General features: G+C 39.7%; 1 protein-coding gene across 1 annotated transcript in view; it reads left to right on the top strand.

The window, feature by feature from the left end:
- The first annotated feature begins 7,482 nt into the window (after positions 1 to 7,482).
- LOC127655500 (collagen alpha-1(XXV) chain-like) overlaps positions 7,483 to 20,779 on the top strand; it is a 170,169-nt gene continuing 156,872 nt past the window's right edge. Inside the window, exons 1-2 of the mRNA XM_052143361.1 lie at positions 7,483 to 7,978; positions 8,194 to 8,263. Coding sequence (XP_051999321.1) covers positions 7,685 to 7,978; positions 8,194 to 8,263 — 364 coding nt within the window. The 5' untranslated portion in view covers positions 7,483 to 7,684. The remainder of the gene's footprint in view (positions 7,979 to 8,193; positions 8,264 to 20,779) is intronic.

The raw sequence follows: 20,779 nt of genomic DNA, 5'->3' as shown, positions 1-20,779 counted from the left end.
TCTATCTATCTATCTATCTATCTATCTATCTATCTATCTATCTATCTATCTATCTATCTATCTGACATAGCAATCATAAATCTATATACTGCAGAAATAGTTAGAGTAGTATGGCAGAGTAGTATGGCAATTTGCTATTCAGAGCATAGCCATATGGTTCATGACTGTGACATAACTATTGGTTATTTTAACAATAAAATGGACGAGTCCTTCGATATGTCTCATCAAAACTCCTTGTTTCAATAATAAAAAAAACGTCAACACCGGAAAAAAAGTTTCACTTGTTAAGGGAATTCTTAGGGTCTTTATAATGCAATTTCATTCAGTCTTCATTATATCATTATTAGCAGACCCCTGTCCAGTTGTCAGTAACAGAGTCTTAAAATATAACTATGAATAACTTGTGCTTGCCAGCACAAACACTTGCCATGCTAATCTCAGTGTGGCTTAGAAAATGGTTTGCTTAACCTCAGCAGGCCAAGTCTTTGCTTTTGAAACTCACAGAGGTTGAGAAAATTGCTGGAGTTATTACCTCTACATACCGTCTCGAGAGATGCCAGTTTTAGAGAATGAACGGAAATCTTAATCTAATCCTGCTGAAGCCTCTTACATTCACAGGCACAGTAATACTGACATTGGATATAGTATGTCTCCGTGCTTATCTGCTTAAAAATAGTTACATGATTGATTAATCTTTTCAAGTAGATTAGGCAGTCTGAATTAAAATAAACCTGATATAATCATGTCAGACCCCCAAGATTTTTTATTAATTTTAATAATTTATCATTGTCCCAGGATGACCTCAACTCTGCTCTCTGATGATTCAATCTAGTATTAGAAGATTACACCAACTGGTGTGTGCAGCTCTGGAATGATCAGACCAGTCCATGCTGCAAGCCTTCCTATCTCTGTGCATGGACCCAACCAATTAAACATGGGCCATGGTGCAACAATATCAATCTGTCAATATGGAATTATATTGCTGCAGACTTCATTACTAATCAGTACAATGCGCAACAACTGTGTGCAACATCTTATGTAATTTTAACGAGGGCGCTTATTCTAAGATGTTTGTGCAAACTGTGGGTGTATGATATGTTAATGAAGTGCTGCAAATAGCTGATTTCTTCTAATTGCGCTGTTGTTTCAGACCACATGTTTCAAAGATGTTTCAGACCACATGTTTTCAGCGCAAAATCGAAGCAAATTTCTGACATTTGCAATTTGGAAATACCACCAGCAGGTGGTAATAAAGTGAATGTCCATACTCTGAAAATATAAGAAAATCAAATTAAGTCATTAAAAAAACCCACTGTTGTAGCCATTTTATGAAACAAAACATTTACGAGATTTGTGTGAAACTTTCTAGTGGTATTGGTTTATTTTTCAATTATTATTAATATATTTATATTTACATTTGTATTTATTATCTAATTTGTATTGGTATTTTTCCACCTGTTGTCTTAGAGTGATTTTTAATTCACTGAAAAGTGGGCTGATGGAAGTGATTTTGGATTCGGAAAGGTGGTTATATACGATTGTTTTATTTTATTGATTATATTTTGATTATATTTTTGTTTTGTTTGAAATGTAATGTGAATTTAGACATATTTGTGTATGAATTTTGTCATGTTTCGTTAAATTAATTAAATTTTTAAAGCAAATATGACCGGTAGAAGTGAAAATCCCTCGATTCACAGTCTAACCTAAAGGCCGATACAATCACTGGTAATAATAGCCATGATTTCTGTTTCAGTTGATCAATATGATTAATAATACTAACATTCTCTATAATTTAATGGAGCCTACATCCAAATCCTCACAAGAACCACATGTTCCATGTGTATAAAAGGAGCATGTCATACAGATATGTCTGGCTGACATTCAACAAGGACACAGTTAATGCACAAAAACGTAAATCCATATTTCTATTCTTCTAATTCATTGCATATAGCCCATTTACCAACTTCTTATGAGTGTTTATTTTGCTGGTGCTTGACAGGGAATTAACTACATAATAAAACAAAGATGGTGCAATAACTGGAGAAGAACTTCAGAATTAAATTGCATTTGACCCAGCCCATTAGTGCTTTACATGCACGATTTCACCAAACCCACGTGCGCCTAGACTTAGTGCATACTTGCACAAAAATACCAAAACGTCATGTCCATGCCCACTGACTTTGTGCGCATGATGTATCTCAAAGCACTGCTTAGCGCTCTTAAAGCAGCACCCTTGGTGTCATGAAATTTTAACCACTGTCATTAAAACAACTTTTTAATTAATAGTTGGTCCAAAGCTTAAAATGAATAATAAGAATAAGAATTTCTTCAAAGGTAGCTCACAATCATGCAAGAAAGCCTCTGGCATTTGTACAGTATAGTACAAGGAAGTACAATGAAAAGTGGCCTATATAATATGAGCCTTTGTTTGTTAAGAAGTCAAAAAGGTTGAGAAGCATTGTTTTAGATAAACAAAACTTGTAGACAGGACTTATTGTAGGGTAATTGATTCTCTCATGCAATAAGAAACATGTTAACTACATACCTACACAACGAAATAGAAATAAGGCATATATTAAATAAAACATTTCCACTCCAGAAACACTTGACAGCACTGATTAATCCTTAACAGTTTTACCAATATGAGACCGAATAGGAAACAACTCAATGACCCTGAGAAATTTTTAATGTCAATGGTTCCAGCTAGTGGACAGCTTCAGCACCTGCAGTTAAAATACAGTGGTATACAAAAATAGACATTTGATAAATAGAATACAGAAGATCTCTAACCATCCCACCTAGTATGCTTTGCCATCTTCAAATTATTAAGCACGTTTTAATTGTGATGAAGATAAAATTGAATAAGTTAAAAATATGTTGTTAATTACTTTTACAAAATGTAAGTAAATGTTCATTGTAAATGACATTGTATCACAGTAAATATAATATACGGTATGATATGTTATATTGTAAGTCAAATATAGGGTGAATTCAGGTAAATTTAGTTAATTTTGATATGTAAATTCACCCTGACTAGCCATATAGCTTTTAATAAAGTGTTGCTTCAATGCCATGACATTGTCATGTGCCCACATAGGGAAATAAATCAGCAAATGTAAATCAAATGGTTTCATTGTATGGTCATTGCCCAAAATAACTTCTCTCTGTCTAGTATATTTGGAAAGACACATTTTGAACACTAGATTGTGCTGTTGGTCTTTTCATGGAATATCCAAGCATGACAGTATTGAATATATCACTGTTCCCCTTACAGACTCTTTTATAAACCTCAGTGATGAGAAGACTTACAATTTTGCTAGTCTCTATAACATTTTAATCACACAATATAAAAAAATGCCAATCCAAATATGGCTAAAACTACAGAGAAGTATCGTGATGGCTTACTGCTCCCTCTAAAAAAGATTTAATTAATGAAATGTAATGCAACATAAATACCTTCAGTTGTGTAATTTAACCCTTAAACACATACTTCGGGCCTTTAAAGACACGGGACCTAATTTCACCGCCTGTAACTCATCCATTTCTTTCCTTTATTATTATGATTATTTTTATTATTATTATTATATATTTTATAAATATTGTAACAAAAAAATTTAAATGCAAATAAATGTACAAAAATTATAATTATAATATATAATATAATATAATATAATATAATAGTAAATAAATAAATTATAATGGTTTAAGTACCAAAAAGTGTATAGGGTCTTTAGGACCCTAGGTATATGTAATAGCATATTTGTTTTGGTTTTTTGCACTTACATAAATTATATTTTTTATATTTTAAATATATTATTTAATATATATATATATATATATATATATATATATATATATATATATATATATATATATATATATATATATATAAGTTTACTCTCCAGGATATCTATTTCTTTGTTTATTACAAAATACATTAGTACTACATTATATTCATACAAAGAAATACTATATCACGTTGGGTTTCTGTGCAACAATGGTGAATTATCTGTATAACATATGTGTACATATATATAATACTTAAGCATTTACTACAATTTACTAGTGTTTGCATGCAGTCAGATTAACTTTTTTTGAATGTTTATTCTGAACTCAAGCATCAAAACACCTGGGTTAGAAGAAGTGCCGGAACACTTTTTGCTCTCCCCCCTCTTACCTAATCCTCTCTAAGGCACCCCTCCTGCCAACAAAATAGGAAGGTGATATTGTGAGTGATGTCTGCACAGTGTAATTAAGAGAGAGTGTGTGTGTGTATGTGTGTGGATGGGTCCCTACAAAATACATGCAACTTCTTACTCAAGGTGGCACTGTTGACTCAGTGATTAACCTGATTTACATTTGACATTGCCATTTGATGAAGAAACAACATGGAAGTAAACTATAGCAAATACAACACATGAACAGTATGATTTGGCTATTGTCGTTTAGATGTACCACTGAAACTATACAGGTTGTGCATTACTATCAATAAGTGCTTGAGAAAATACTTATATGGAGCTTGTGTTTAGTTTGTTTGTAGCTTTGTGTATCTTCTGTGTAGATTATGTGTTATGTGTAGGTCAAAATGTCAAGTTTGACAGCCAGTTGTTTCTCATGAAATTTCAGTGTGAAAGTAATGAATCCTGTTCTAGATTTGTCCTGATTTGTTGCATTATCTCTTTGATATATGAAAAATAAAACATCAAAATATATTTTATTTTATTATGTTCTTATTGTCTTGATTATATTTATAAAATGTATAAATACACTATCTGGGCATTTTGTAGATCTATTTTGGATGGATATATGTGCCAGGTCTCTAAAGACCCGGATGTGTTTGGTGAAATTCCATCATTTCCATGCATTTAATTATTAATCATACACAATTTTAAATATTACAGAACCTGATCATTTTGATCAGTCCCAAGTCCCACTTCTATGGCTGAGCTGAAATTGAAATTTTGTTTGAGTGGAAAGCAATACATCTCCTCCATCTCAATGGGAGGTCAAACTATGAATGCCAATCAATATATCTTTGCCAACAAAGAGATTGCTTTATATGGTTATCCTTAACTTTCATTTACGTAATATGAATCGTCTTCGTCCCTCTCTCACATTGAACAGCATTACCATTCTTATTCATGCTCTGGTCTTCCTTCCAAACTTCTTCATAAACTTCAGCTAGTCCAGAACTCAGCTGCATGAATCATTTCAAGAACCCCTTGAATTTAACACATTTCACCTGTTCTTCAACATTTCCATTGGCTTCCGGTTAAGTACTGAATTGATTTCAAAATCTTGCTTCTTAAATACAAGGCCTTAAATAATCTTACTCCCTCATACCTCTTTGATCTTTTTCATACCTATACACCTACTCATACCCTCAGATCTTCGTCGTCAACTCTTCTTTTCATACCATGTATTTGTCTGAACACTATGGGGTCTAGAGCCTTTAGTTATACTGCCCCTCACTTATGGAATTCCCTTCTTCTGGATATTCGTAACAGTGAAAGTCTTCATACTTTTAAATCTTGTCTTAAAACTCACCTTTTTAAACAGGACTTTTTATGACTGTGCATGCATTGAGTTCATACTTTGTATCTTCCAATGTTTTGTTATATACCACAGTTAGTTCCGGTCCTCAAATCTGATTGGACGAGAGACGTTCCATGAGCACTGATGGTGTGACAGCATCAGCACTCGGACGCTTCACTGTGTATGTATCACTCCGCTTGTGTTTGTGCCGTTCTAAACTAACATGTAAGGGTGGTGCATATGTGTTAGGAGTTACTGTCTTTATTTTTTAAATTACATATGTTAGCCAGCAGGTGGTGGCAAAAAAAATGTTTGTGTGTAATATGAGCCAGTTGGTGACATAAAGTGAATCCTTTGGTCATTGTTTACATAGAACAGCGCTCCGTGAGTTTCCACATTAGATACATACTGTTTAAAATGCCGGAGGACATCGCTGTTTCTATAATGAATGACATTTGCACACTGGCTACCCCGAAATAGAGAGGAATACCCCGCTTGGACGTCTATATTCCACTGAGAAAGCTGACCTTCAGAAAGCTGTAAGCATCTCTGATTGGATGTGGCAACAGGTGATCGCACACGCTCCATCTCTCTCTCTCTCTCTCTCTCTCTCTCTCTCTCTCTCTCTCTCTCTCACTCACACACACACACAGACAAACACACACATCCATCCATCTATCCTTGTCTATCCAATGACTTGTTAGAAACAGCACAAGCCGTGATACTATTTCTGAAGTGAACATTTTTAATTACTAACGGAGGCTTGGATGCATCATTTGTTTTGAACCAGCAACAGCAGATACTGATCGGTCACGTAATAAAGTAGTTCCATGCACAAATGCGTTTTTATGAACATTTTATGAACACTTTTTTTAAATGTACTTGTTCATTGAACTGTTGTATATAAGCAATATCACACTTGCAATCATGCTATATGGCCCTACATCAGCACTGCTGTAATTACCTGCGGCCGAATCACAGCAGTGCTGATGTAGGGCCACATAGCACTTTTGCTTGTGTGATATTGCTTAAGTATATCATAGTTTTGTTTGCTTAATGTTGTTTTTAAGGATGAGTTTTTTGTGTTCTGTTTATAAGGTAACCTTGAGTGTTGTGAAAGGCACCTATAAATAAAATGTATTATTATTATCCTTTGGAGTGAAAACAAAAGATACACACTACAAGTCGAATATCACATAATTATAACGTATATGCACAGAGAAAGGATTGAAAGGAAGTATGCATATATCAAAGTTTATCTTTAAATAAGCAATGCCTTTGCATTTAATTGTGCCTTTCATTTACCTGCTGAAAAAACAAACAAACAAACAACCAGCTAAAAGTAGCCTTAGCTGGCTGCCCAGCCTGGTCTGGCTTGTCAGATGGCTGGTGTTAGACAGACTTTGGACACTTTTTTCTAGTCAGGCTGGGTGACAATCATAAACCAACACAAAGCAGTCAAGACAAGCCAACCTGCTTATGCATCTTTTCATGGTTTGTTTGTTTTTTCAGCATTGTTGCTATGTACAATACCCCAGACATTACAAATATAACATATTTTTAGTTTTTGCATGATATATTTAAACTCTATTAATCCGCATTTCAGGGTATTTTGTTCTATGTATTGATAGTTTATAATCCCATCTGGTAATGCGTAATTCTCACCTTGGAACACGCCATGGAAGAATCCCATTTAAACATTTTTACACTGATTTACTCATTTACATGAGCAATATCAAAATGATACAGCTTGTAATAGAGAAAGGATACATACAGAGCCAATAAAGCCATATAGGCTCCTAAGGACTGTGTTGATTTGGGGGCGTGTTCTGTTGTATGGATTGCGTGGAATGCGCAAAGCATTCGCTGCTCGTCTGCGGTTTCACATCTCTCGCCACGAAATCTTTCAGGGGTGCGTCGTAAGACTGCATGGGTTTATTTCCAGTAGCGCAACAAGTTTGCAGAGGACTATTACAGTACGAGCCGTGAAATCAGTCACAGCTCACCCTCATTGAATGAGCGCGCACCGGACCGTGGCGAAGACGCACGCACCGAAATTACTGACGTCGCCTTAGAATATTCTTGAGACAAGTCGAAATAGTCACTCGACCGATCCTCCCGTCCAGTATACGGTCGAGAGAGAGTCATGAGGGTTTCTGAAGTAAATAAGGAGCCTCGGAGCCCGGCTAAAATTGAGAGGGACACCGGCTATGGCAAACAGCGACACTGCTTTAGAGCGATCGTGGATGTGATACCATTTGTGTTTTCTCTTGTCTCCTTCGCGTTTTGCTTTTTATTGAGTATTCAGACCAGTGAAATTAAGGATAGAGTCGTGGATTTGGAGATTGGAAGTGGCGCGCGCACCTTCAGCCCGTTTGGGCTCTCCATGGATCAGTTTAATTCAATGGTACAGGAGAGAGTGGATAAGCTGCTGTCACAGGTGAGTGATCGTAACTCTTCAGATATGCATCCACACTACTTCAATTTGGGGCACTGAAGTGATCCGAATTGCTACCTTTAGCTACTCTCAAAATATTAAGTCTCTCCAGACTATGTCATATGTACAACTTCTTCAGCCAGTACACCTGCATGTGGTCAATGCTGCATGCATGTCGGACGGAATGTTCACTTGTTTGTTTATGTTTATGTTAATAGCGTTCTTATGAACACTTGGCTAGAATAAGGACTGCCCGTCAAGCCTCATCTGACTGCAACTGTCCACCAGGTAACGCTTCAGCTGTAATTATGTCATTGTTGGTTTGTTTGTTTTACCTGAATGTTATGAGTGAATCCGTTTTATTGCAAGTCATAACAGCTGAGCGCTGAAATAATCGTAGTAGCGCTGAGATTTTACGTTGTTGTTTGGGAAGGGGTTATGCAGTTACAGTGTCCTGATTCCTGACCAATAATGCAGGACACAGAATTTAAATCACATCTGCGTTTTATTGATATACGAGATGAGATGTCTTCATTAACAGTACATATATATATAATTACATTTATTGATTGTAAAAAAAAAGACGTTCATATACACTCACCTAAAGGATTATTAGGAACACCATACTAATACTGTGTTTGACCCCCTTTCGCCTTCAGAACTGCCTTAATTCTACGTGGCATTGATTCAACAAGGTGCTGAAAGCATTCTTTAGAAATGTTGGCCCATATTGATAGGATGGCATCTTGCAGTTGATGGAGATTTGTGGGATGCACATCCAGGGCACGAAGGTCCCGTTCCACCACATCCCAAAGATGCTCTATGGGGTTGAGATCTGGTGACTGTGGGGGCCATTTTAGTACAGTGAACTCATTGTCATGTTCAAAAAACCAATTTGAAATGATTCGAGCTTTGTGACACGGTGCATTATCCTGCTGGAAGTAGCCATCAGAGGATGGGTACATGGTGGCTATAAAGGGATGGACATGGTCAGAAACAATGCTCAGGTAGGCCGTGGCATTTAAACGATGCCCAATTGGCACTAAGGGGCCTAAAGTGTGCCAAGAAAACATCCCCCACACCATTACACCACCATCACCAGCCTGCACAGTGGTAACAAGGCATGATGGAGCCATGTTCTCATTCTGTTTACGCCAAATTCTGACTCTACCATCTGAATGTCTCAACAGAAATCGAGACTCATCAGACCAGGCAACATTTTTCCAGTCTTCAACTGTCCAATTTTGGTGAGCTCTTGCAAATTGTAGGCTCTTTTTCCTATTTGTAGTGGAGATGAGTGGTACCCGGTGGGGTCTTCTGTTGTTGTAGCCCATCCGCCTCAAGGTTGTGCGTGTTGTGGCTTCACAAATGCTTTGCTGCATACCTCGGTTGTAACGAGTGGTTATTTCAGGCAAAGTTGCTCTTCTATCAGCTTGAATCAGTCGGCCCATTCTCCTCTGACCTCTAGCATCAACAAGGCATTTTCAGCCCACAGGACTGCCGCATACTGGATGTTTTTCCCTTTTCACACCATTCTTTGTAAACCCTAGAAATGGTTGTGCGTGAAAATCCCAGTAACTGAGCAGATTGTGAAATACTCAGACTGGCCCGTCTGGCAACAACAACCATGCCACGCTCAAAATTGCTTAAATCACCTTTCTTTCCCATTCTGACATTCAGTTTGGAGTTCAGGAGATTGTCTTGACCAGGACCACACCCCTAAATGCATTGAAGCAACTGCCATGTGATTGGTTGATTTAATGAGAAATTGAACAGGTGTTCCTAATAATCCTTTAGGTGAGTGTATGTAGGAAATGTTGAGGTGTACTAAGGACACACAGCTGAGTGGTATTTGAGTGTTTTACATGGAAGCTTTAGTGAGGACTAGGCGAGTGCCCATGTGCCCGCTATTTGACCGCATATGTCAAATAAGTGAAGTCTTGTTGCCTGATTGACATTTGCAAATTAAATTGATGTAACTACCTGAATAGACCTCAAACTAAAATTATTTAAATTATGCTCTCATTGTAAAAATGGCTGCCACACTGACGGAACCCTCTGGCAGAGGGGGTGAAAAAAAGGGCACTTCTCATAATTATTTATTATATTTTTTTTAACAACGTTAAATATATTAACACAACTCTGACTTTCTTGCCAATTTACTTTAATTCCCTCACACTCACGCAACTGACAGATTTCTATAAAATATTACGATTTTGGTCTATTTTGCTTCCATGTCTTCTTTTACTCTAATGTAAAGAAAACTTCTAACATACACATATAGACGGTGTTTGTTTTAAGCCTACTATCTTCCATCTGTTTGCATCTGTAGATTTCTTCTAAATTAACCAAAACAAGCTAATCTGCATATTTAAACATAGCATTTCAGGTCAAAAGACATTAACTGGGTTAATTAACACCTAATTTGCATATCAATGTGGCAATTGTGATGATGCTATTAAACACAAATTTTACTCTAGCCTATTCATTTGTAGTGTCTCCATTAAGTACAGTACATTAGCCTGTATGGCCATGATATATCACCTTAGCTAAACTTTATTTACTAGCTAATGTAACTTATTACATTAGCTAGTAGCTCATGAGTCATGCATGTTAGCAAGACACAAGTTAACTATATTTGGCTTTTGACTAATTAGCTGTAAAATCCAGGCACTGGTAGCTTAGTCTTTTGTTCATCACCACTCACCTCCACACAAGCCAAGAAAAACACAATTGGGATAGGAGCTGGGAGGGGCTTCTGCCTGCCTGTCTGTGTGTCTGATGTGCATCGGAACTGGAACGGACAAAGTCTCATATCCCGACCTGATATGTTGATTTTTATTCAATAAATATATTTGTTTGATATGGAAACTGTGCACAAACATATACACACACGTGTATATATATATATATATATATATATATATATATATATATATATACAAAAGCACCCCAGAAAAAAGGGCACTTTCTCTCGAGGAAGAAAAAGGACAGGTGATCAAGCCCCCTTTGATTTCTATGTGTGCTCATGCCTGCCATCTGGAGATCCTCCAGACACTCTTTAAAAAAAACAAAAAATATTTTTTATGTCCTCAAGGAACTTCAAAATATATTTCAAGTGCCTTAAAGCTTTTAATTTTACTGAGGAAGGATTACTGAGAGAACCAATGATGATTAAGAGTTCTTGCACAAACTAAAAGTAGCATATGTTTCTCAATGTAAGGATGCCAGGAGGATCTACAGAGTTCCGTTGGTGTTGCAACTGAGAAACCCAATTTTTAGTCAGTGATGACTAAATAATTTTTTACCTCTGTAATTTCAGATTGACAGAGTGGTCACTTTTTTTCTTTTCCCAAAAACAGTTTTCATAATGAATGATAGGGCAGATTCAAAGCCGTCTTTGAGTGAAGTGCTTTAAGTCTTAGTGATGAAACACTGAAAATACTTAATTTAACCAGCAGATGGAAACACAAATACTTGTTGAGGTTCAGGAATAAATACAAAGTAAGGCTGCAACATTAAGAATGTCGAGAGTCACTGTAACAGAGTTAAGACATGCTTGCAAAATTTCCACAAAGGACACACTTTTTATGACTAGTTTGACTCTATCAACACAATATCCAAACTTGGCAAAAAAAAAAAAGAAACTTGCCATTTAAGATTTTACAGTTGAGTGGGAAACAGCCAGTTTATGGTGTTAATCTAATCTTCCCTTCTATAAAAATCAATTAAAGTGAATTATTAATGCTGAAAATGTGGCAACGTCAACAATGTGGCATGATCAATAGTCCATTGTACATTTGTTAAACCTTTTGAGAGGAAAATTGGAGGGATGTCAAATTTTGCTTAAAGGCATTACTGTGTACCAAAATGAGTCGCAGCTTTTTTCTCAGCTGCCATCAAATGTGCTTCTTTCATTTTTGCCTGGTGGGTGCCTGGTTTATGCAAAAATAAAACAAGGAAAACATTTCACACAAAACGATGTGTATCAGCACAAAACCCATCCCTCAGGACCTTCCCCCGACAATCAAGCAAGGTTCTCTCCCATTATGGGTGTCCCATAAGCACTACTACGAGGCACTTCTGTGATGTAGAATCCAAGTCAAGTCTCAATTCTTTTGTCACAAGTCCAAGTCAAGTTGCAAATATAAGGACATTAAACCAGCTACCGTCATTCAGTTGGAGCAGAATGCAGGGGCAAATTACCACTTATTCTGACAGAAAAAATGAATGAAAGAGTGCAAGAGAGACTCCTTTTAATTTAAGTTTTGTGATATTTCAAGAATTTACACTCACTGAACACTGAAGGAGCACCTGTACACCTACTTATTCATGTGATTATCTAATCAGCCAATCATGTGGCAGCAGTGCATAAAATCATTCAGATACAGGTCAAGAGTTTCAGTAAATTTTTACATCAACCATCAGAATTGAGAAAAATGTGATCTCAGTGATTTTGACCGAAGCATGATTTTTGGTGTCAAACGGGCTGGTTTGAGTATTTCTATAACTGCTGATCTGCTGTGATTTTCACACACAACTGTCTCTAGAGTTTATTCAGAATAGTGCCAAAAACAAAACAAAAAAACATCCAGTGAGTGGCAGTTCTGCAGACAGAAACATTCAGTGATGAGAGAGGTCAACAGAGAATGGCCAGACTGGTTCGAGCTGACAGAAAGTCTGAGTTAACTCAGATATCCACTCTTTACTATTGTAGTGAGACAATCTTGAGGTAGAACCTTGAGGTTACAACAACAACAGACCACAGTATTCCTAATAATGTTCTGAGTGAGTGAATTTCTTCTTGTAGACATGAGACTTGTGTTGCTCACAACACATCAGTACTGTAGCGTCCAAGTAGCATCTTGAGTAAATTGCTTTTGCAACTTAAAGGGATTGTTCCACCAAAAATTAAGATTATCTCATAATTTACTCACCGTCATGTTGTTCCAAAATGATAGACATTTTTTGTCTTTCTTGTAAAACAAAAAGGAGATGTTAGGCAGAATTATACTTTTATTGTATGGAAAAAAAATGCAACAAAAGTGAATGGTGACTGTGGCCACTATTGTAGAACCCTAAGATATTATTTTGTCTTCCAAAAAAGAAAGAAAGTTATATAGGTATGGAGCACCATGTAGGTGAGTAATCTATGACATGTTTATTCTTGGGTAAACTATCCCTTTAAGTGCAAACTGATCTCTGATCGCTGATCAGATTGGTACACATCTAAATAAAACGGTGCCTTTTTCTTTATAATCTATTCACTTTCATATAGGCTTTCATAAAATCAGCCCACAAAAAGCAAGAGATGAAGAAGAATGAAATACAGGAGAGACAAAGACAAATAATTGCAAATGCATCTTTACACACAGTGCTAAAGTGTGCATCACTCAGTTTGAGAGAAATAATTTGCCTTGTATCATCACTCCCAGCTTTCACAGTGCGTGCTCCTTGCCAACTCAGTCATGCTTCGATGAAGGGTGTTTCTCCAAACTGCCTTAATTGTTTCAGTGTTGGCGGCACTTTTTGCCTCTCTGTTCTTTCTTTTTTCCATGTTCTCTCCCCATGAAATCTGCATTCCGCACGGGTGCCTGTTGTTTAATAGGACCTTTAATAGAAACATGCTGTAAGACAGCAGCTCCCTCAACTTCTTTCTCTCTCTCTTCCTCCTTTCAGTAATGCTTCAAAAACCTTGGCAGCCAATTGTAGGCCTGATATGTTGGGGAAAAAAAACAAAATGCAGAATTCAAATGAAGTACACTTTTCCCACGACTTGTGTTTTTATTTATTTATTTGCAGAAATAGTAGCCAGGCCTTGTGAGATATCCTCAATGGGACTTCTATTTTCATTTTTTAATGATTTTCTATTCAGTCCATGCAAACTCTACTGTACATTAACTTTACATAGCTTGCCAATTAAATGTCCTCATGCTTCTATTCTCTGCAGCAGGGAGGGTACCAAAGGGAGGGTACCAAAAGCTATCAAAAGTCTAAACTCTGTCAAGTAACAGCAAATTATCATTCACTCTCAATTCCCTCAGTAGGAATTGGTTTACAGACTTCCATCCCAAATGTCTCCTCTTCAAACTTAATCATGTGGAACATGTCAGTCTACCAAGTTGTGTGTTCTCAAAAAGTTCAGATTGATTAGAGGGGCAATTAATAAAATGTCGGTGGGTTTGAGCTTCTATGTGGTTTTTAGCCCTGAGAGCTTGGCTGTGTAATTACTGGGCGTTAGGTAAAGCGACGCAGATGTCCAGTTAGACTTTAAAGACAGCTGCCTGCTACAGTCAAGGGAAAACGTGTTTGTGAGTGATGGGGTTAGAGACCATACCCTTGCAATTGTGTACTGTGTATTCTTAAAGGTATTTTCCTGGTTTAATACAAGTTAACCACATTTGTGTCATACAGTAATATTGCTTACAACAAATATTAGATTCAACTGCTCCCTCCCTTTTTTTTTTTTTCCAAGTAAAATAAAAATGTGACCGATCACGGAAAGTAGGGACACAAGTCGGTTTTGGGGCATTTTGAGTTATTCACATATTCTGAAAGTGTAGTCTCCAAGCTTTCCAACGATTTGTAACACATGGAAATCTGACAATATTTGGAGAAGTTGTGGCCATTTGAAGGTGGGCACTCAAAAAAGCTAAAAGGGTAGAAAACGGCCTCAAAAGATTGTGCAGTTCTCACCTCTCTCTGCTGCTGGGAGTGACAATAGGGCTCATTTACATCTCATTTAGATAAGCCATACCCCCTGTAAAGCTCCCCCCCAGCACAGGGGGGAGCAAAAAGGTCAGGAAAATGTGCCATCAAAGAAAAAAAAAGTTTGCAAACAGGTAATAAATAAATGTCTCTTAGCATCTACCGATAAAACTGTATAGGCAACTCTTATGTACACTGAGTGCTTTTCATACAAGAATGTAAAACTAAATTCAGGTGGTTGGTTGATAAAGTGACATTCCACTTTCATCGTCGCTCAGATCGTCTTTCAGAATCAGTGAACGCTTGTTCATAAGCATCCGGCTTGTCGAAGAAGTACTTCAAAACATTTTCGTTGTAACGGCCACGGTTCAGCTCGCTCTGCGACATTCTTTGTGGCGTCCATCTTCATTGAATTTTGATATCAGATAGAGCCGGCTAGAGCGCTGCATAATAAGTAGCCACGCTGTTGGGGCGGGGCAAAAGCGCCGCGGCTATTCAGTACGGAAATACACACAGACAATGATACGCCCTACTGCATGCTAGAATCTCCGAAAAACAAGCCGATTTCAACCTCAAAATGTACGCTTTTAAATATACCAATACTGTTATCTCAAACATGGAGAGGCTTCTTCATGATCTCAACTAACAGATTCTGCAAAAAAGCGGAAATCACCAATTTTGGAAAAAAACACTTGTTTCTCATTTTGCTCACAAGTTGTGCTGCCGACTTGTGTCACTGGTTTCCGTGACGGGTCACAAATGTCTTTTTACAGTGAGGCACTAACAATGGAAGTGAATCGGGCCAATTCATAAATGTTAAAATGCTCACTGTTTCAAAAGTATAATCACAAGACATTAATAATATGCCCAAAAGAGCAAAAATAATACACTGTTTTAACAGAAGAATTGATGTTAGTGCTTTCATAAATCTACTGTATAACCTTAAAATATCTGCCTTTAAACCCTCCAAATATAGGCCCCATTGTAAGTGCCTAACTGTAATCTCGATGTTTGCTTGTTTTAAAGAAAAGGAAGAAAATATTTTTTTTTTGTGGGGATCAACATTATGCCACAAAGGTTGTTGATTGAGCTTAAGTTGTATTGAACCTGGAATATGCTTTTAAGTAGTGTGGTCCTGCAGATAAAATTCAGTTGTTCAAAAACAGTGTGACTTCTGCAAATACCAACATAATCACACAGGAATATCAGCATGATAGTTCAGAATGTTTTGCTACCAGTGTTCGGACCCAATGTGCCTGTGGCAGGGCGGAGGGCGGGGCCGGGTCATGATCATACACACCTGGTCCCTTATCAGGCTAATCAAGCCTCCGAGAGGGATAAAGGCCGACTGCGGAGTATTGTGCGGGAGAGAGCAATAGTTTACGGACATGTCTGTCGTGTGTGTATGATCACGACCCGGCCCTGTCCTCCGCCCTGCCACAGTGCCAAATTCCGGTCATGCACCACCATGGGGAAATGTTCCTTTCCCAAAAATCACCCACACTGTGCCTTTTGACATCACATCACAGATACTACATTTGAAGTAGAAGTGAAAGAAAGCTGTTTTGGTCTTAGTGCTGTTATGGTTAGGTTTAGTGTTTGCGTTAGGGGTTTAAATTGGACAAGCGGTTCCTTTCATGTCATCCATTCAAAAAAGTTGAAAATTATGTGACTGTGGCATTTTTGCAAATTATATTATGTGGTTCCTCACATGTATCGCAGCAGTTCCGATGTGAAATTTTCACTATTTGTCACTAAAAGTGAGTGAAATGTTCTCCCAAACAGATGAGGTTTTTAAAGCTTTTAATGCTCTTTCAGCTTCAAATTAAAAATCTAGGGCTGCGATTAATAGCACACTGATCGTGAAATTAAGCATACACCATTTATCTTGTTTAACACGTTTATTTTGTCATCCTTTTATATCCAGCAAAGTAAACAAATTGAACAATTTCAAAAATGTCCTTTGATTGCCAAACCTAAAACACAACACAACTTATTCTGACATGTAAGGTCAGTTTATTTTTCGAGTCAACATTTAACCAGCTGCTAAGGCATACAAGTTTGTTAACATTTTCAGATGCCAGAGCAGCCCTCTTCTTGTGCACTATGTGTCCTGCAAGTGAAAAAAGTCTCTCACACGGTCTCTCACAGTTGAAGCAGGAGTTGCTAGATATTTCTGTGCAAGAGTCGCCAGCTTGTCATGACCTCTGCTTTGTGCAGACCACCATTGTAGAGGGCATTGATGAATGCTTATGCTGGGTACTGCTCTGTATCTAGCAAGAGGGCTTGATTTCCAGTTTCATCATCTGACTCTGTATCAGAGCCCAACAAGAGGAGACCAATTTTCTTTTTTGTGGCTCTGATTCAGCATCTGAGTGATTTGGAGCCTATTTTATCATCTTGTCTAATGTTTCCCAAACTTCAGAAATTTCTGCTTTAGGAATGCATTTCAAGTTTTTGAATCTGGGATCAAGAGCTATTGATATTTTGAGCCAAGCAATGTTTGTGTTTTCCATGAGCTTTGTCAAATCCCCTTTGAATGCATCTTTAAAGCACACAGCTTAAGCAGTGTCATCTTCAGAGACAGCCATCTTCTGGGACAAGTGGCAAAATGCAGGTAACACAACAGAACAGGAAACATATTTTTTCACCCCCAAGAAGTTCCATGACATATCTGCATTATAAACACACAAAACACACATCCAATTAATAGATTGCATTTGCTTTATTTAATCAAGTCCCTACAGTAATCACAGGCCAGAAAACGTCTCTGGTTACGTTGTGTAACCCTTGTTCCCTGAAAAAAGCAGAACGAGATGATGCACTGAGAAAAGCTCTTTGGGAACAATCCTACATTGTGACCAGCTGTGAATATGTGTGTAACACGTCAATGAACATTGACTGGAATTTATAGCCTCGGCTGGTGAGATCATTGGATGCACCTGTGGCCAGGCTATAAATAGACGCGTCACCAGCGTGTTGTCAGATATATTTTTATCTGAAGAGCAGTACTGGAACATCCCAGTGTGGCAAAGAAGCGCAGCATCTCGTTCCGCTTTTTTCATGGAACAAGGGTTACACTACGTAACCCGAGACGTTCCCTTTACAAAAAGCTTCACTAGGATGCTGCGCTGAGAAAAGCACTTTGGGAACGAGAATACCCACGCTGCCACACTGAGGCTGTCCGGACCCCTACGGTTGTGAAGTGTGCTCACAAGAACGCGAGAGGTCTCAGACATGAGCTTGAGATGTAGACTCAAGGACATAAGAGCCCGGAGTAGCATGAACATCCAAACTATAAAATTTGATGAATGTGTGCGGAGAGGCCTGCCACATCACAAACTTCCTGCAGAGGAATCCCTCTAGCCAAGGCTTTAGAGGAGGCGACCCCACTGGTGGAGTGAGCCCTGATACCTACTGGCGAAGCTTGACCATGCGCCTCGTAGGCCAGGGCAATAACATCCCTCAACCAATGCGACATAGTCTGCTTGGAGGTGGCCGACCCCCGGTTGCGGCTCCCATGGCAAATTAATAGTTGCCCTGACTTATGTCCACCGCACTAGCCAGTGGTATAAGTCCAAAGAGCACAGACTGGACACAGTCTGTGAAGTCCTTGCTGCTCCGGTGTTGCAAATGGCGGGGAGCAGAAGGCTTAGAGAGTGACCTGATGTAGGGTCGCGAAAGGCACCTTAGGCAGGTAGTCAGGATGAGGGTGCAAAATTGCTTTGGTCATTCCTGGGGCAAACTCTAAACAGGCTGGCAAAGACAGAGCCTCTAGGTCCCCAATTCTCTTTAGAGAGGTAATCGCCATGAGAAAAACCATCTTGAGAGTCAGAAGTCTGTCAGACGCTGACTCTAGAGGTTCAAAGGGGGTCTCAACCAGACTCTCAAGGACTATTGCTAAGTCCTATGAAGAGGTCATGGTCCTAGCGGGGGATGCCTCTCAAAGGGTACCCCATCCATCAAGGTGTGGCAGGCCGAAATGGCGGCCACATAGACCCTGAGAGTGGCGGGGCATGTACCTGCTGACAGTTCTTCCTGCAGAAAGTCCAGAACTGAAGCAATCTGGCAGTTAACTGGATCTGCATATTAACTTTTATTAGAGGGAAACGCATACAGGCGCATTCTGGGCCATGTATGCGCCACCGTGTCCAGCTTCAGGGGGGCTGGGTGACTCAGGGAGAAGTAGAGGAGACATTGTGCTATTCATAGAGGCGAAGAGGTCCTCTTCTGCCCTGTAAAATTTCAACCAGATTTGTTCAGGGTGAAGGGAGCCATAGCACGTAAAATGGTCTCGATAACCTCAGGAGAAAGCTGTGGTTATGGAGGTACCAACTGTGTACTTCAGTTGGTACCCTTCAGGGGCCAAGCTTGAAAGATTCCACAATTCGGGCCGGGGATGAATTATTGTCCCCTGTGCCTGAGAAAGAAGGTCCTTCCTGTTTGGAATCGCCCAAGGCGAGCCGTCGAGGAGAGATATTAACCCCAAGAACCATACCCTGTTCGGACAGTGCGGCGCTATCAGTAAGAGACAAGACCCTTGCTGGCGAACTCTGGCCAAGACTCCCAGATGCAGAGGCACCGGGGAAAAACGCATACAGACGCATTCAGGGCCATGTATGTGCCATCGCGTCCAGACCCAGGGGGGCTGGGTGACTCAGGGTGAAGTAGAGGAGACATTGTGCTGTTCATAGAGGCGAAGAGGTCCTCTTCTGCCCTGTAAAATCTCACCCAGATTGTTCCACTACCTAGGGGTGGAGTTTCCACTCCCCCGTCTGTATTTTCTGTCTGGACAGTAAATCTGCTCCCACATACAGGCATCCAGGGATATAAACTGCCCTGAGTGACAGGGGCTTGCCCTGGGCCCAAAGGAGAATCCGACGTGCCAGAAATTTAGCTGACGTGAATGTGGACCTCCTTGATGGTTTATGTAAGAGACTACCGCTGTATTGCCCACCCGCACCAAGACATGGCAGCCAGAAATACAGCCATCAACTCGAGACAGTTACTGTGACAACCAAGCTGATGACCCTCCCATTCCCCTTGAGCTGGACGACCACTTAAGACCGCTACCCAGCCCACCAGGGAGGCATCTGTCGTTAGCAACCTGCGACGATGAGAAGCACCTAGAGTGGGATCCAAGGTAAGAAACCGGGGTCTGAACCACATAGAAAGGTGAACGAAGCCCGTGGCGCGTAACCCTTATTTGCCTTAGGGGACCGGCCCTTGGATGAAACCCCATGGCTTTTAGCCACAGCTGGAACTCATGTGCAGATGGCCCGAAGGGATCACCGCGGACGCAGATGAGGCGAGCGAATTGAATTCTGTAGCCCTTCTCTACTGTTCTTAGGACCCACATAAAAATATCTGGCAGAAGTTTCCACACTGCCAGGTACTCTGAGATGGGTATTCATTTAAGACTTCCTGTTGAGGGGGTGTTGAGTGTTCCCCGTCCTGGATTAAGGCAGGAAGCAACGGTACACCCAACTCTATCACCGAAGCACCAAAGATGGCGGGATTGAAGAGGTTTCGTGAGGGTATCAGGAGGTCCGAAGTGGATAGTACACGCGCCCGTCCCGAGGGGAACTACCCCACAAGGCTGGGTACAAGACCGTCAGGGCTTCTTTCTTTTAGAAATCACGACCCTGAGGTCCTGCTTGGGCGGCTGTTGAGGGCGACGAGACTGTCCCCAGTCACCGCAAGGGGGAGCACGTCTCGCCACGCTTTGATTTTGAGCCTCTCTTCTAACAGGACCGAGGCGGGTCTAGGTGGCCGATGGAGATAACCGTGCTCATGGCGTCTCTGAATAGGCCAATAGGTGAAACCAGGGCATCAAGGAGGAAAACTTTATCCTTGTCCCTGATGCCCGAAAGGTTGAGCCAAAGGTGCCTCTCCATGCTGACCAAGGCAGACATAGACCGGCCAATAGCACGGGCTGTTTGCTTGGTCGCGCTGAGAAAAAACTTGCTCGTCGAGCGTAGCACCCACACTCCGGTCGTCCAGCAGGTCAGCCTGGTAAGCCTGTAATACAGCCATTGTGTGCAGAGCAGCACCAGCCTGACCTGCAGCTTGATAAGCCCTCCCCACTAAAGTGGA

Source organism: Xyrauchen texanus, chromosome 2, assembly GCF_025860055.1.
Source record: "Xyrauchen texanus isolate HMW12.3.18 chromosome 2, RBS_HiC_50CHRs, whole genome shotgun sequence".
NCBI classification, from domain to species: Eukaryota; Metazoa; Chordata; class Actinopteri; order Cypriniformes; family Catostomidae; genus Xyrauchen; species Xyrauchen texanus.
Note: the sequence above shows the minus strand (reverse complement) of the source record. Positions and strands in the feature narration are given on the sequence as shown.